This window comes from Phoxinus phoxinus (genome assembly GCF_949152265.1).
Source record: "Phoxinus phoxinus genome assembly, chromosome: 10".
Lineage (NCBI taxonomy): Eukaryota > Metazoa > Chordata > Actinopteri > Cypriniformes > Leuciscidae > Phoxinus > Phoxinus phoxinus.
In genome coordinates, this window is record NC_136885.1 from 15,134,719 (window position 1) to 15,151,180 (window position 16,462).

Consider the following 16,462-nt stretch of genomic DNA (forward strand, 5'->3'; position numbering starts at 1 on the left):
TAGCAACACCCTAGCAACCACCCAAAACACCTTAGAACTCCCTAGCAACCACCCAAAACACCTTAGAACTCCCTAGCAACACCCTAGCAACCACCCAAAATACCTCAGAGCTCCCTAGCAACCACCAAAAACACCTTATAACTCCCTAGCAACCACCCAAAACACATTAGAACTCCCTAGCAACACCCTAGCAACCACCCAAAACACCTTAGAACTCCCTAGCAACACCCTAGCAACCACCCAAAATACCTCAGAACTCCCTAGCAACCACCCAAAACACCTTAGAACTCCCTAGCAACACCCTAGCAACCACCCAAAATACCTCAGAACTCCCTAGCAACCACCCAAAACACCTTAGAACTCCCTAGCAACACCCTAGCAACCACCCAAAATACCTCAGAACTCCCTAGCAACCACCCAAAACACCTTAGAACTCCCTAGCAACACCCTAGCAACCACCCAAAATACCTTAGAACTCCCTAGCAACACCCTAGCAACCACCCAAAATACCTTAGAACTCCCTAGCGACACCCTAGCAACCACCCAAAATACCTCAGAACTCCCTAGCAACACCCTAGCAACCACCCAAAACACCTTAGAACTCCCTAGCAACCACCCAAAACACCTTAGAACTCCCTAGCAACCACCCAAAATACCTCAGAACTCCCTAGCAACACCATAGCAACCATCCATAACACCCTAGCAACCACCCAAAATACCCTAGCAACCGCCTAGCAACCACTCAGAACACCTTAGCAACCCTCTAGAAACACCCTAGTAACTTTAAACTACTTCAAACTATACTTTAAACTATTTTAAACTTTAAACTACTTCAAACTTCAAATCACTTTAAACTAATTTAAACTTCAAACTAATTTAAACTTTAATCTACTTTAAACTATTTTTAACTGTAAACTACTTTAAACTTTAAACTACTTTAAACTAATTTAAACTTCAAACTACTTTAAACTTTAAACTATTTTAACTGTAAACTACTTTAAACTACTTTAAACTTTAAACTATTTTAAACTTTACACTAATTTAAACTTCAAACTACTTTAAACTTCAAACTAATTTAAACTTCAAACTAATTTAAATTTCAAACTATTTTAAACTTTTTCAAACTATCTGGTCCAAACTTTCACAAGCCAACTTAAAGTTTGTTTCAACGAACTTTTTAATCTAGTTTTTCTTCTTATTATTATTCCACACAAAAGTTTGGCGCGAAACTCGCCCCGCACCGTTTGTCACAGACCCCTGAGTGAGGTGTCAAATCGACCGGCTCATTGAGGAGAGGTGTGCTATATCTTTTCTAAGCGATCGGGTGTACGATGTTCGCACAGCGGACGAAAAAGCGGCCAAAAAAGTCCCATTGACTTAACATTGCGGAATTTTCAGAAATTCAAATCCCAACTGTCATTTTTCACACACACAGACACAAAGGGCCTGACACCCCTGCATGTCTCCCCCTCTCTCTCCCTCAGAGGATTTATATTATCATGCAGCCAATAAATAATGGCCTAAAATCCTCATAGCCACACCATAGCAACCAGTTACAGCACCCTAGCAACCATAAGCTATAGGCACGAGGCCGCAGGCCTCGTGCACTCATTATAATGCACTCGTTTAATAGAGATTTTAAATACTCTATAAAAACTCACTCATAGGCACGAGGCCGCAGGCCTCGTGCACTCATTATAAGGCACTCGTTTAATAGAGATTTTAAATACCGGCCTCATGCCTAACCTTAACCCTAACCCCATACTAAAGGTTTTAATAACTTCATATTGTGTGTGTGTGTGTGTGTGAGCAAGTTTGTGTGTGTTAGAACACCCTAGCAACACCATAGCAACCACCCATAACACCCTAGAAACTGCCTAAAATACCTTAGAACTCCCTAGCAACACCATAGCAACCACCCATGACACCCTAGCAACCACACAAAATACCTTATAACACCCTAGCAACACCATAGCAACCACCCATAACACCCTAGCAACCACCCAAAATACCCTAGAAATCCCTAACAACCACCCAAAATACCTCAGAATTCCCTAGCAACACCATAGCAACCACTCAAAATACCTTAGAACTCCCTAGCAACCACCCAAAATACCTAAGAACTCCCTAGCAACACCATAGCAACCACCCAAAATACCCTAGCAACCACCCAGAACACCATAGCAACCACCCAGAACACCCTAGCAACCGCCTAGCAACCACCCAGAACACCCTAGCAACCGCCTAGCAACCACCCAGAACACCCTAGCAACTGCCTAGCAACCACCCAGAACACCCTAGCAACTGCCTAGCAACCACCCAGAACACCCTAGTAACCACCCAGAAGACCCTAGCAACCAACCGAACAACATGAATAAGCCATATCTCAGCAGCAGAACATCGTACAGACATGGTTGTTGGCTCGTATGCAATCATGTACCACACTCTAGCAACCGAGTGGTGAGTTTTGCCACTGCAAGCACCATTCACATTTTCTTCTGGAAATGTACGTTCAGAACACCCTAGCAACTGCCTAGCAACCACCCAGAACAACCTAGCAACCACCTAGCAACCGCCTAGCAACCACCTAGAACACCCTAGCAACCGCCTAGCAACCACCCAATACACCCTAGCAACCACCCAGAACACCTTAGCATCTTCATAGCAAACTCCAAGAACACCCTAGCAACCGGGTCGTGTTTTTTGCCACTGCAAGCACCATTCACATTTTCTTCTGGAAATGTACGTTCTAGTTAATGGTGCTTGCCTATAGGCAAAGCAACATTAGTGTTATTGCTCATACTTATTATTTTTTTTTTTATTATTATTATTCTTCCACACAAAGTTCGGCGCGTAACTCGCCCCGCACCGTTTGTCACAGACCCCTGAGTGAGGTGTCAAAACGACCGGCTCATTGAGGAGAGGTGTGCTATATCTTTTCTAAGCGATCGGGTGTACGATGTTTGCACAGCGGACGAAAAAGCGGCCAAAAAAGTCCCATTGACTTAACATTGCGGAATTTTCAGAAATTCAAATCCCAACTGTCATTTTTCACACACACAGACACAAAGGGCCTGACACCCCTGCATGTCTCCCCCTCTCTCTCCCTCAGAGGATTTATATTATCCAGCAGCCAATAAGTAATGGCCTAAAATCTTCATAGCCACACCATAGCAACCAGTACAGCACCCTAGCAACCATAGGCTATAGGCACGAGGCCGCAGGCCTCGTGCACTCATTATAATGCACTCGTTTAATAACACAACCACTCAAAATACCTTAGAACTCCCTAGCAACACCCTAGCAACCACCCAAAATACCTTAGAACTCCCTAGCAACACCATAGCAACCACCCAAAACACCTTAAAACACCCTAGGAACCACCCATAACACCCTAGCAACCACCCAAAATACCTTAGAACACCCTAGCAACACCATAGCAACCACCCAAAATACCTCATAACTCCCTAGCAACACCATAGCAACCACCCAAAACACCTTAGAACACCCTAGCAACCACCCAAAATACCTCAGAACTCCCTAGCAACACCATAGCAACCACACATAACACTCTAGCAACCACCCAAAATACCCTAGAACTCCCTAGCAACCACCCAAAATACCTCAGAACTCCTTAGCAACACCATAGCAACCACCCAAAATACATCAGAATTCCCTAGCAACACCCTAGCAACCACCCAAAATACCTTAGAACTCCCTAGCAACACCATAGCAACCACCCAGAACACCCTAGCAACGACCCATAACACCCTAGCAACCACCCAAAATACCCTAGCAACCACCCAGAACTCCATAGCAACCACCCAGAACACCCGAACAACATGAATAAGCCATATCTCAGCAGCAGAACATCGTACAGACATGGTTGTTGGCTCGTATGCAATCATGTACCACACTCTAGCAACCGAGTGTCGAGTTTTGCCACTGCAAGCACCATTCACATTTTCTTCTGGAAATGTACGTTCTAGTTATTATTATTCTTTTTATGAGACTAAAATTTCTATATCAAACTCGTCCTAGAGCTTTAACTCTACATACTCCAAACTCGGCCCAGACACTCAAACTGTTCTGACTCGCGTTGCTATATCTTTTTAGACTGATCGGACTTACGGTTTTCCTATAAATGACGATCAAACTCGGAAAAAATCCCATTGACTTAACATTGCGGAATGTTCAGATTTTCAAACTCCCCAACTGCCAAAAATTCAAATCAAAATCCCTTGAAAGCCTTGACTAAATCAAACTGCCATTCTATACACTATATGAGCCATTGAGACTCATTTAAACTCATTAAACTAATCTATCTATCCACCTCAAACTATTTTAAACTTCAAACTAATTTAAACTTCAAACTAATTTAAACTTTTTATGAATAAAAACTATAAAAACTCGCTCGTAGGCACAAGGCCGCAGGCCTTGTGCCTCACCTTAGCCCTAACTCCAGGATGCTAATATACACTGAACTCTGAACTCTTAGACTCATGTAAACTCATCTATCTATCCACTTCAAACTAATTTAAACTTTGAACTAATTTAAACTTCAAACTACAACTCACTCGTAGGCACAAGGCCGCAGGCCTTGTGCCTCACCTTAGCCCTAACTCCAGGATGCTAATATACACTGAACTCTGAACTCTTAGACTCATGTAAACTTCAAACTACTTTAAACTTTAAACTCATAAACTCATGCATTCACTAAACTCTAAACTCAAAAACTCTTGAGTGTGTGTGTGTGAGAGAGCAAGTTAGTGTGTTATAACACCCTAGCAACACCATAGCAACCACCCATAACACCCTAGAAACTGCCTAAAATACCTTAGAACTCCCTAGCAACACCATAGCAACCACCTATAACACCCTAGCAACCACCCAAAATACCTTAGAACACCCTAGCAACACCATAGCAACCACCCAAAACACCTTAGAACACCCTAGCAACCACCCATAACACCCTAGCAACCACCCAAAATACCTCATAACTCCCTAGCAACACCATAGCAACCACCCAAAATACCTAAGAACTCCCTAGCAACACCATAGCAACCACCCAAAACACCTTAGAACTCCCTAGCAACACCCTAGCAACCACCCAAAACACCTTAGAACTCCCTAGCAACACCCTAGCAACCACCCAAAATACCTCAGAACTCCCTAGCAACACCATAGCAACCACCCAAAATACCTTAGAACTCCCTAGCAACACCCTAGCAACCACCCAAAACACCTCAGAACTCCCTAGCAACACCCTAGCAACCACCCAAAACACCTTAGAACTCCCTAGCAACACCCTAGCAACCACCCAAAACACCTTAGAACTCCCTAGCAACCACCCAAAATACCTCAGAACTCCCTAGCAACACCATAGCAACCATCCATAACACCCTAGCAACCACCCAAAATACCCTAGCAACCGCCTAGCAACCACTCAGAACACCTTAGCAACCCTCTAGAAACACCCTAGTAACTTTAAACTACTTCAAACTATACTTTAAACTAATTTAAACTTCAAACTAATTTAAACTTTAATCTACTTTAAACTATTTTTAACTGTAAACTACTTTAAACTTTAAACTACTTTAAACTAATTTAAACTTCAAACTACTTTAAAGTTTCAACTATTTTTAACTGTAAACTAATTTAAACTTTAAACTACTTTAAACTTTAAACTATTTTAAACTTTACACTAATTTAAACTTCAAACTACTTTAAACTTTAAACTAATTTAAACTTCAAACTACTTTAAACTTTAAACTTTTTCAAACTATCTGGTCCAAACTTTCACAAGCCAACTTAAAGTTTGTTTCAACGAACTTTTTAATCTAGTTTTAAATTGTAATAACATTTCACAGTATTACTGTTACTGTTTTTGCTGTATTTTTGATCAAATAAATGCATCTTTGGTGGGCATTTAAAAAAAAAACTTCTTACAAAAAAAAAAAAAAAAAATCTTACAGACCCCAAATGAGTTATTTTTAATTAATAGATAGGATAAAGCCGCCATCTACTCACCGACTCGAGCTGTAATGACTCCAAGGAACAGCAGGATGATGGAGATGTAAGACTCAGGTTCTGTCCCTGCTGGGGCGTTCTCAAACAGCACAGTGTTATTGGTCCAGTGAATAGAGGAACGGTCCGGCAGCAGAGGCTGGTTGCTGCCTCCACGCAGCGGGTATCCGTGCCTCTGGTGACCTCCGGTCATTCCTCCCACGTTTGACGCATTCCCCAAATTTAGTATGCTGAGGTCCATGGGGCTACCGGGGGCAAACACGGAGCACACACAAAGCAACAGGCAAACTAGGTGCAGAGCGCTAGAAATGACCCCAGTGTTGACCAGGCCACATGTTTTCCGCAGCTTGGTGAATAGGACAGTACCCAGAAGCCCCGCCACTGCCGACACACCCATCAGAATGCTGAGCAGCGAGCCGCTGACGCCCTGGGTGTACGCGTAGCCTGTGGTGATGCAGTCGAAGCCCAGCACTGTGGTGTAGAGGAAGGCCAAGCCCAGGCCGGCGAGGAAAACCGGCTGTCTGTAATATGCCCTCCACCCTTCCCGACAGGTGCTGAGGAGTCCCCGCAGCCGATGGAGGCACACTGGGATTCGGCCGATTTCTTCTAAACGCAGGGTGCTGGTGCTTTCCTCTGAGGGGGCTCCAGTGGTACTTGCTGAGGTCCTGCCTGAACAAAAGAGGAGGGATTTGGTAAACATGCAGTGTTATTCTTTCTTTCTTCAGTATCTGGTATCTTTCTTCAGTATTGGTGGTGGTTGAGGAGATTCCCCCTTCTATGTAAAGCGCTTTGAGTGTTGAGAAAAGCGCTATATAAATGTAATGAAATATTATTATTATTATCTATCTTTCTCTCTTTCTTTCTTCAGTATCTATCAATCATCTTTCATTTGTTATGTCTCTATCTGTCTTTGTGCTATCCATCTGTCTGTCATTCATTCAATGTACTATCCATCTGTCTGTCATTCATTCAATCTATCTATCTTCCTGTCTGTCTGTCTGTTCGTTCATTCATTTGTTCTGTCTATCGTTCTATCAGTCTAGTTTTTTTCTGTCTGTCTGTCGTTCATTTGTTTGTTCTATCTATTGTTCTATCAGTCTATCTTGTTTTTTTCTGTCTGTCTGTCGTTCATTTGTTTGTTCTATCTATCTGTTGTTCTATCTACCGTATTGTCTGTATGTTGTTCGTTCATTAATTTGTTCTATCTGTCTGTTGTTCTATCTACCGTATTTTCCGGACTATAAGTCGCTCCGGAGTATAAGTCAAAAAATGTGTCACGAAGAGGAGAAAAACATATATAAGTTGCACTGGACTATAAGTCGCATTTATTTAGAAATTTATTTCACAAAATCCAAGAACAGACATTTAATCTGGAAAGGCAAGTTATTCAACTACACAATAGCACACAGAACAACTGGCTGAATAGGTGTCCGGTATGTTAACGTAACATAACACATTAACAGTTATTCAGCTACACAACAATAGCATAAATAACATAAACCTGGGAGGCTGAATAGGCTAAATTAACATAAACCAGCGAGTCCAACAAGCAAATTACCGGTAAGCAAGGTCACCAAGCTCCCGCTATCTAATTCCACATCACAGTGTCGCTTCTGAACAACTCCGTCAACTAGAGCGCCCTCTCGCGGCTGTAGACGGTAATGTTTTCTCTTGGTTCATCTCATCAGTATGATTTAATTTTGATATATAAGTCGCACCTGACTATAAGTCGCAGGACCAGCCAAACTATGAAAAAAAGTGTGACTTATAGTCTGGAAAATACGGTATCTATCTGTCTGTCATTCATTCTTTTGTTCTATCTATCTGTTTTTTGTTGTCCGTTTGTTAATTCTATCAATCTATCTTGTCGTTTGTTCTGTCTGTCTGTCTTTCCTTCGTTTGTTCTCTCTGTCTGTTCGTTCATTAATTTGTTCTATCTATCTTTCTATCATCTGTCTCTCTGTTCGTTTGTCAATTATGACTAGCAAATAACACATTTCTACAATGGCATCGCCAACTGAAAACTTCTATATGATGAAAATATCTGCAATATCAACTAAAAAATAAACACCACACTACTGAGAGCAACTTAAATTATACATTATATTTCAAACATGGGGAGGATAGAATCTTTTGTGCACTAGTTTATGCTGAAAAATTATTACCTTGTGCACATTGTCTTTCTCTTTTCTTCTCTAAATAGCTTTGCTGTTCCAATGCTGGTGGTTTGACGGACAGAGCTGGTACGATACGGTAGACTCTGGAGAGGAAGACGAACTCCACAATGAGGGACACCAGATTCCATCCTAAGATGAAGCCACAGCCAACCACATTCGAGGCCAGGGTCATTACTTGACCCACCGCCAGAGGGGCCAGGATGTTGGTCACCTGATCGATTCGCCTCATTGTTGCATTCATTCCTGTATCAGGAGGAAATCAAAATTCAAAATGTTTTTTGTGTGTGTATTTGAATATGCGTGTGCAATGTATTTGTATGCTTATTAAGATTATTGCACTGTTATCTTAGGCAACATGCTAACAGTAAACTTTACTCAAATCAATTGAGTTGTTTCTCCTGTGTGTATTTTTGTGCAGCATGTGGAATTGCTCCCTCATTCATGAAGTTAGAAAGTAGCTGCCTGCCTACGTACTTGGTTTTGACACAGAGCTAAGTCTGTCAAATAAGATGCAAATTTGATTTGCATGCACATAAACAGAAACGTCCCTTTTTCAGGATACTATTTGAAATTTAATTTAGTAAAAATCCATGCAAAATAAGCTTTTCAGATCTTCATTGGAAAGGGTTTAAACTATGGTTTTCATGCTTGTTTAACGGACCATAAACCATTATTGTACATGCACCTGTGCAACAGTTCTTAAGACACTGAGGTTCTTAAGTTTACAAGAGGTAGACAATTAAGGTCAGTCACAATAACTTTGGACACTATTAAAAGAGACCTTTCTACTGACTCTGAAAAACATCAGGACAAAGATGACCAGGATCGCCTGCATGAACATACAATGCAGATGTGGCCAGAGTAATAATGTACATGATGTACAGTCACCTACAGTAAGTGCTACAGGGAGAAAGGAAGGACAGCTGATCGGCCTCTGCAGTGCCAAATCATGTGGAAACATATGTTCCCCCAGATGTACTTGCAAATGCCTTGGTGGAAGAGTGGGATACAATATCACAGCAAGTATATTATATTTACACGTTAAGAAATTTGCTGGAAAAAGGCAGATGAAAGTGAGAAAATATTTCCTTTTTGCTGAGTTTATTTGACGTGTTAGACTGATTAAACACTTATATGATCAATACACAACATATTAGCATTATGCTAACATAAATAAAGGTCATACCTGCGAGGTGACCGCGGTTGTAGCCTGTGATCACCACTATCCAATCCCTCTGGATGGCAATGGTGAGAGCTGTGCTGGCGAGGTTCGCCACATCTGCCAGGACGATCACCACCGTATAACAAACCACCTTGTGTGAGTTGTGTGATGCAACAAGTTACTATGCTATGTCATAACAGCAGGAATTCTGCAATGGCTAGCCAGAAACATAAGGCACACAAGGCTATGCTGAACGCATGATTGCTTCTGAATGGGCAGATATTAATAACACATTTTGGGGTACAATCTAAGAGGGACTTACAGTTAGCCACCCATCCCAGATTTCCTCAATCCATTTTTTGTATGAGAACACCAACATGAGTACGATGCTGCAGACGGTCACTGAGATATTCTGAATGAACAGGGATGCGTGGGCCACTGTAGAAAGAGAGATAGAAAGGAAATTATGTTACTTAAAATAATAGAACAATACTTTAATGACATGAAAAAATCCTTAAAGAAAAAGCTTGTTTTGAGGACCTTTATTATTATTAGGGCCCAAGCCCTGAAAGGATGAAAGCCCTATTATTTTCCATAGGACTATCCCTCTTATTCTTTTTCGTCAAGGTTTCGGGGTTCTTCTGGGACCCTTAACATGCTCAAAAATTTGCACACAGGTCGGAATTCGTGGTCATTAGGTCTGGGCCAAATCTGGTACATGGGCCTGGCAGGGTGTCTCTACAGCGCCCCTTTGAATGGAAATCACCCTCTTATTTTTACCCAATTTGCTTTGTCAGAATAATGGAAAGACATAACAGACCTGCAACAGTAACTCTTGATATCTTAAATAGTGTTGCCATGGCAACGCATCAAACTTTTATAATCTTTTTGGTGTTTTGAGGCTCTTAGCATGCTTCAAATTGCATGAAACTCGACACATCAGAGTTATCGACCATTAGACACTGGCAAAGCCTTAGAAACGGGCATGGAGAGAGATCTCTGTAGCACCACCTTTTGACAAAAGTGGGGGTTAGTTTTACCTACAGTCTCCCAACTCAGTATATATATATTGTTCTCATCAAGCCGGGCAACTTTCTAATTTACAGTCATTAGCTCGGACCAACAGGATGTCTGATATTTTGGTTTGAATGTGTTTTTTTAAAAGAAATCAAGGCTCTGAATTTTTAACTACTCCTCCTGGAGGGATTAGATGATACACTCCAAACATTTTCAACATGATGCCAATACATAGAAGATGCTAAATTGTGAACGGATATTGGACATCTTGTACGGTGTTGTGTTGCCGTGGCGAGGGATTAAAGTAATGACGAAAAATGGAAACAGTAAGAGTCTCATTTCTTCTCAACAATAAATTATACAAAATGTATTTCTATATAAAATAATACATATATATTAATAATATATTTATAAAACATTTTATCCTATTTTTTTTTCTCAATTAGTGCATGATGTGTAAATTAAAATAGGCAGATTGGTGCTACCTGGTTGAAAACTCAAAAATCTAATTTAATGCATAAAGTATAACCACTTATGAGACTTAAATGGCAACATATGCCTATTTTTAAACAGGGTTGAGAACTTGCTGAGAACTGTGTTTGCTGAGAACTGTTTTCAGGTATAAATCATTAGTAGGTATTGTATTAGGAAGTGTAGACATTATCAAAGTCTATTTTCTGTAACAGTTTAGATAAATTTTCTTTAAAATGTAAAATTTTCCGACTCAACTGGTAACAAATCTACAACTGATCCTTAGATCTCTCTCTCTGCGTGCGTGCGCGTGGTCTGTTTGTGTGTGTGTGTAACCCATTCATTGCTGTGTTTTGGCCAGTATTAAAGGATAAGATCTTGGGCTTTGTCTAATGTAATAAGTTATTGAAATTTATATAAATCTCAATAATTATTCAATAATTTTGAATAATAAATAAAGGCATAGAACCATAACCATATCTGGCACTGAAAACATAGTGAAAACATAGATTTAGCTTAAAATAGGTTAGTAAAAACATAAAAACCTTGAGATAAATAGGTCAACTGGACTTCTGGACAAATAATTTTGCACTCTAAATAAATGATCTCATGGATGTGGCTGTTGTGGTTATAGTGGCACCAGCTGCTGCAGTCAATGTTACGTATTCAGTTGACTTTGACATAGTCCTTTTACATTTACCTGGTTTAAATGTATATTGCCCGTTGTGCACAGTTGCTCTAAGGCCACCAGTGTGGCGGGGGCACCGGGGCTTGGGCCCCCCATCATCGCTGCTTGCAGCTATATTTATTATTGTTTTGTATAATTGTTTTGTATAGTCTTTTCAGTAAAATAACAGAAGATTTTTTAAAACAAATATTTCTGTGATTAATGTATCTTTCACCTTTGTTTCTTGGGTTGCGGTCAACCCAGTCTCCAATCAAAGCCCCTAGTAAGAGCACCGATCCGGCCACCACCAGTCCAAAGATTCCAGTTAACAGCAGGTTATGGCCATACAGCTCGATCAGGAAGACGGAGATGGCAAAATGCCACATGCGATCACCCTGGTATGTGAAAAGAGACACTCAGCTCTAGATATCATACTTCACATATCATAGCTCACATTGTGTGGTCCTCAAAGCATCATGAGAAGAAAAAAAACATGTAATAGAGAGCCTAAGTCCCGCCCCTCCGCTTCCGGCTCATGGGACCTTATTTCGGAAAAAATATGTATGGAAGTCAATGGGGAGAGATAACTTATCTTTTTATTCCGTCTGAACTGTCCCCTGAACTACACATATGATGTTTGTCAATTTAAAAGGTAAATATGAAAGTCAAGAAAGTCGCAGTTTGTCATAAAACAGAAGAGTAACGTTTAGTTGTATGTGAAAATCGCTCGATGAACTACATCTCTCGTCTCGCACTATGTAGCCTACGTCACAAGATCCGTTGCTCGTATGTGTGTATTCTGGCTCAAAACACGAGTCAGGCATGACGGCGTAACGTTACGATTATAATGTAAGACTATAGAAAAAATGACAGACGTTAGCTTCAGTAAAGTTAGCTTCATTCATTGAGAGAAAAGGTATGACGTCGCATGTGCGCCTTCTGGGTTTGTAGTCTTTGTAATTACGTATTTTCATAGTCTTATACCTCAACCGTTTTACATCAAACTGCGACTTTCTTGACTTTAAAATGTATCTTTTAAATTGACAAACATCATATGTGTAATTCAGGGCACAATTCAAACGAGATCAAAATATTTGTTGTCTCTCGCCATTGACTACCATACAATATTTTTCCGAAATAAGGTCCCATGGTGGTCGACCGGAAGGGGAGGGACTTAGGCTCTCTATACTGTGCCAGAGCTCATGCTGTGCTTACTGAGTGCCAGCATGGCAGATATGAAAAGGGTTCCTTACCCACATAGATAATGCTCCACTCACATAGATGAGGAACTTGGGACCCTTGAGGTAGATGAGGGCTGATCCTATGAGATAAATGGTCTCAAATGATTTATTTCTTGCATGTGCATTTATTAAATAATAGACTGTTTTGTGCCAGACAGCAAAAACAAGCAGGGTCTGCAGACTTATTGTAAGCATGCATATTTTAATGGGGTGTAAGATGTAAAATAAATCTCTGATGTCCCCGGAGTGTGTTCATGTGTGTGTGCGTGAAGTTTTAGCACAAAATACCCTACAGATATTTTTTATAAAGCATGTTAAAGTTGTACATTTTTGAGGATTTGCAAAAACGCACCGTTTTGTGCCTGGCCCTTTAAATGCAAATGAGCTGCTGTGCAGAGGGCGGGGTTTCAAGAGCGTGTGTTAGCAGCTGCGATTACCTCACGCAGTCGCGCAGACACACTAAAATGACAGAAACTGTTCTGCCTTTAATGTTAAAACGGAGTCAGACAAAGATGGAGAGACTCAAGAAGAAGTTACAACGTGTAGAATGCAACAGGACGTCTCTGAATGGTTAGTTGATGAATTTATGTTGCTGATGTGGCGTTAACTATCTTCAATTAGGATATTCTGTCATGGTAATCTGTAAATCGCTCGTATAGGAACTGTTGTGAGATGCACACAGATTGACTTTCTATTGCATGTGAAAAGATGGATGCTAAAGTTTGAGCTGACTCACAAATGTACTCTTATACAACAACTTTTCCTCTTCTCAACATGGACTGTGTGTTCCCGGGGGCGTGGCTTATGTACATTTTAGGCTTGCTGATGTCACTAAACCGGGAGGAATGTCGTGTAGTCCCTACCAGCCGTTTGTTATAGTCCATTTCTTTAAAAGCAAATATCTTCCTTTGCTTTGAACTTTGAGCGTTGTAACTTTGTAGATGTTGTTTATGCTCAACCAGCAACATTTCACACTAACTAAAGTTAGAAAAGTGAAATCATTCTTTACCACCCCTTTAAACATGCATATGTGTGTTTTAATCACAGTGTCCCTAGCCTTGCCTTAAAATTCAAAGAGATAGTGGAATATGGAATGGAATATCACATCACATATATTGAGTTTTTTGAAGAACAATTTCCGAGTATCAAAAAACGTGTTGTTTGTTTCCCTGTATACACAAAGTATAAATAGTAAAGACACATACGTGGTATATTCCTGGCTTTGATCACAGGTGAATCTCTGTCATGATCATGGTCAAACTCCAGAGCAACAGCTCCACACTGGGCCCCCTCTGTTCTGAGAGACATCCTGCATCAACAGCACGACTGAATTACAATCAGGTCAAAAGATGGTAAATGCATGAATCATTCAAATCTTTATATATAAATAAATAAACTTTAAGTACTAAAGAACATTGTTTAATTCTAACAAGTTTGCATTTCTTTTGTTGACATGTTTGTTACGCTCTAATGAGGCCTATACAAACCTGTAGAAAATAAAAATAAAACTACTGAAAATACCATATTATGATGATTTGAGTTTGAAATCATTAGTCAATAGGTCATAATCTTCAGTTAATTGTGTACATTTTACTTACCAATATTAACTTGGTTTTCAATTATCATACACTATTGGTAAGATTTTTTAACGTTTTTGAAAGAAGTCTCGGTTTCACTTTATTTTGATGGTATAAGTAACATTGCACCTACATGTCAACTAACTCTCGTTGGAGTGTCAGTAGAGTATTAGTAGACTGGTGAGTTTAGGGTTAGAATAAATTGACACATAGTTGCAAAGTTACTTAGAGTCAATAGAATGTCTGTTGGAGGACCAACACAATAAAGTGTTAGCAGAGATTAAGCAGACAGTCTACTAATACTCTAATGAGAGTTAGTTGACACATAGGTGCAACTTTACTCATAGTCAACAGAAAGTCTCTTATGCGCACCAATGCTACATTTATTTGAGCAAAAATTCTGTGAAACATTGTGAAATATGATTACAATTTATTATGACTCTTTACTATTTTAATATATTTGAACATGTCATTTACTCCTGTGTTGGCAAAGCTGAATTTTTAACGTTGCTGAATAAAAAAAAAAATCTTAAAAAAAAACAACAACAAAAAATCAACAACTACAGATCCAAAACTTTGTAATGGTAGTATATGTTAATGATTATATGTTAAAATCATTCTAATAAGTTATGATTGCTGATTTACTGCTCAAGAAACTTATTTTGATCAATGTTAAAAAAATGTGTACAATTATAACCACCATTTATTTTAAATAGTTTATTTTTAAATAATTTATTTGTAACATTATACATGTCTTTACTGTCACTTTAGATCAATTTAATACATCCATGCTGAAAAGTATTAATTTTGAAATGTAGTGTATGTTACAAAAGCTTTCTATTTAAGATAAATGCTGTTCTTTTTTAACTTTCCATTCATCAAAGAATCCTGAAAAAAAATGGTACACAACCATTTCCAATATTGATAATAATCAGAAATATTTCTTGAGCAGCAAATCAGCATAACGATGAATTCTGAAGGATCATGTAACTCTGAAGAATGGAGTTATGATGCTGAAAATTCAGCTTTACGTCACAGGAATAAATTACATTTTATTAAATTATGCAAATAGAAAACCATTATATTAAATTGTTATTTATTATTATACTTCACAATATATAAATATATATATTTTTTGTACCTTTCATCAAATAAATGCAGCCTTGGTGAGTATAAGAGACGTCTTTTAAACCCATAAAAAAATCGTACCAATCCCAAACTTTTGAACCAATCCCAAACTATATATATGGGTGCGTTGGGGACATTTAATATTCAACAATATTACTGACTTGAATGCACTGATACTATCAGATGAGAACTGAATCTGAGCTACATGATGACATCACTGTTGACATCACTCCAGAGCATCTTTATAGATGAATTGAACCCATTACATAATTGATGAACTTTACACAGTTATTGAACTGAAATGAATCAACACTAAACTAATTTCACCTGAATAATGACTGTACAATACTATAAGATGTATTGTATAAAGCTCTGTATAAATTTGAATTGGAAAATGAACATACATTTCATACATTCTTAGCATGTGGTCTCCCTTTTGCTTTGATGACAGCAGAAGTTTGTGTAAAACCTAATAATCTTGCAATATAAAATGAACCATCTTGAGCTTCAATGGAATTAAGAACATCTGACCATCACATGATCAATGTCACAATTAGATTTACCAAGAAATTGTGCAAAATGTAATATTTATTTCTCATTTTGCATCATAACGGTTTGAAAATATTTTAACTCTCTGTCCATGTTGATGTTCTTTTCCGCTTTAAATAAAATTTCTATTCCCAGACTTTCAGCGCGGCCTCAGACCTTCTGACCCCACTGTACACATTATATTGAAATATTTAAGCCAAAAAAGACAGGTAGAAACCCCCTGATATAGAAATCACCTGATATTTGACTCCTGGAGTCCTCCTTGCTATGAGCGCTTGCTGTGTCTCAAGGTTGTGCTATCCATGTGTCCCAGGTAAGGATGCTTCCATGCAGGCCTGAATTCCAGCAGTCATACTGTGAGGGGCTTGATAACATCATAGTGCATGAGGGCACCATTGTATGAAACTGCCAGAAAAGCAGAACGAGTCACAGGCTGACAAAGGCAG

The 16,462-nt window shown here is 39.3% G+C and overlaps 1 protein-coding gene across 1 annotated transcript in view; it reads right to left on the bottom strand.

Moving 5' to 3' along the window:
- LOC307006061 (ferroportin) overlaps nucleotides 1–16,341 on the bottom strand; it is a 21,268-nt gene extending 4,927 nt beyond the window's left edge. The window contains exons 1-8 of the mRNA XM_079626675.1: nucleotides 16,253–16,341; nucleotides 13,968–14,071; nucleotides 12,775–12,842; nucleotides 11,757–11,916; nucleotides 9,689–9,804; nucleotides 9,391–9,517; nucleotides 8,193–8,447; nucleotides 6,031–6,696 (exon numbers count right to left, since the gene is read on the bottom strand). Coding sequence (XP_079482801.1) covers nucleotides 6,031–6,696; nucleotides 8,193–8,447; nucleotides 9,391–9,517; nucleotides 9,689–9,804; nucleotides 11,757–11,916; nucleotides 12,775–12,842; nucleotides 13,968–14,070 — 1,495 coding nt within the window. The 5' untranslated portion in view covers nucleotide 14,071; nucleotides 16,253–16,341. The remainder of the gene's footprint in view (nucleotides 1–6,030; nucleotides 6,697–8,192; nucleotides 8,448–9,390; nucleotides 9,518–9,688; nucleotides 9,805–11,756; nucleotides 11,917–12,774; nucleotides 12,843–13,967; nucleotides 14,072–16,252) is intronic.
- Between the last annotated feature and the right edge of the window lie 121 nt (nucleotides 16,342–16,462).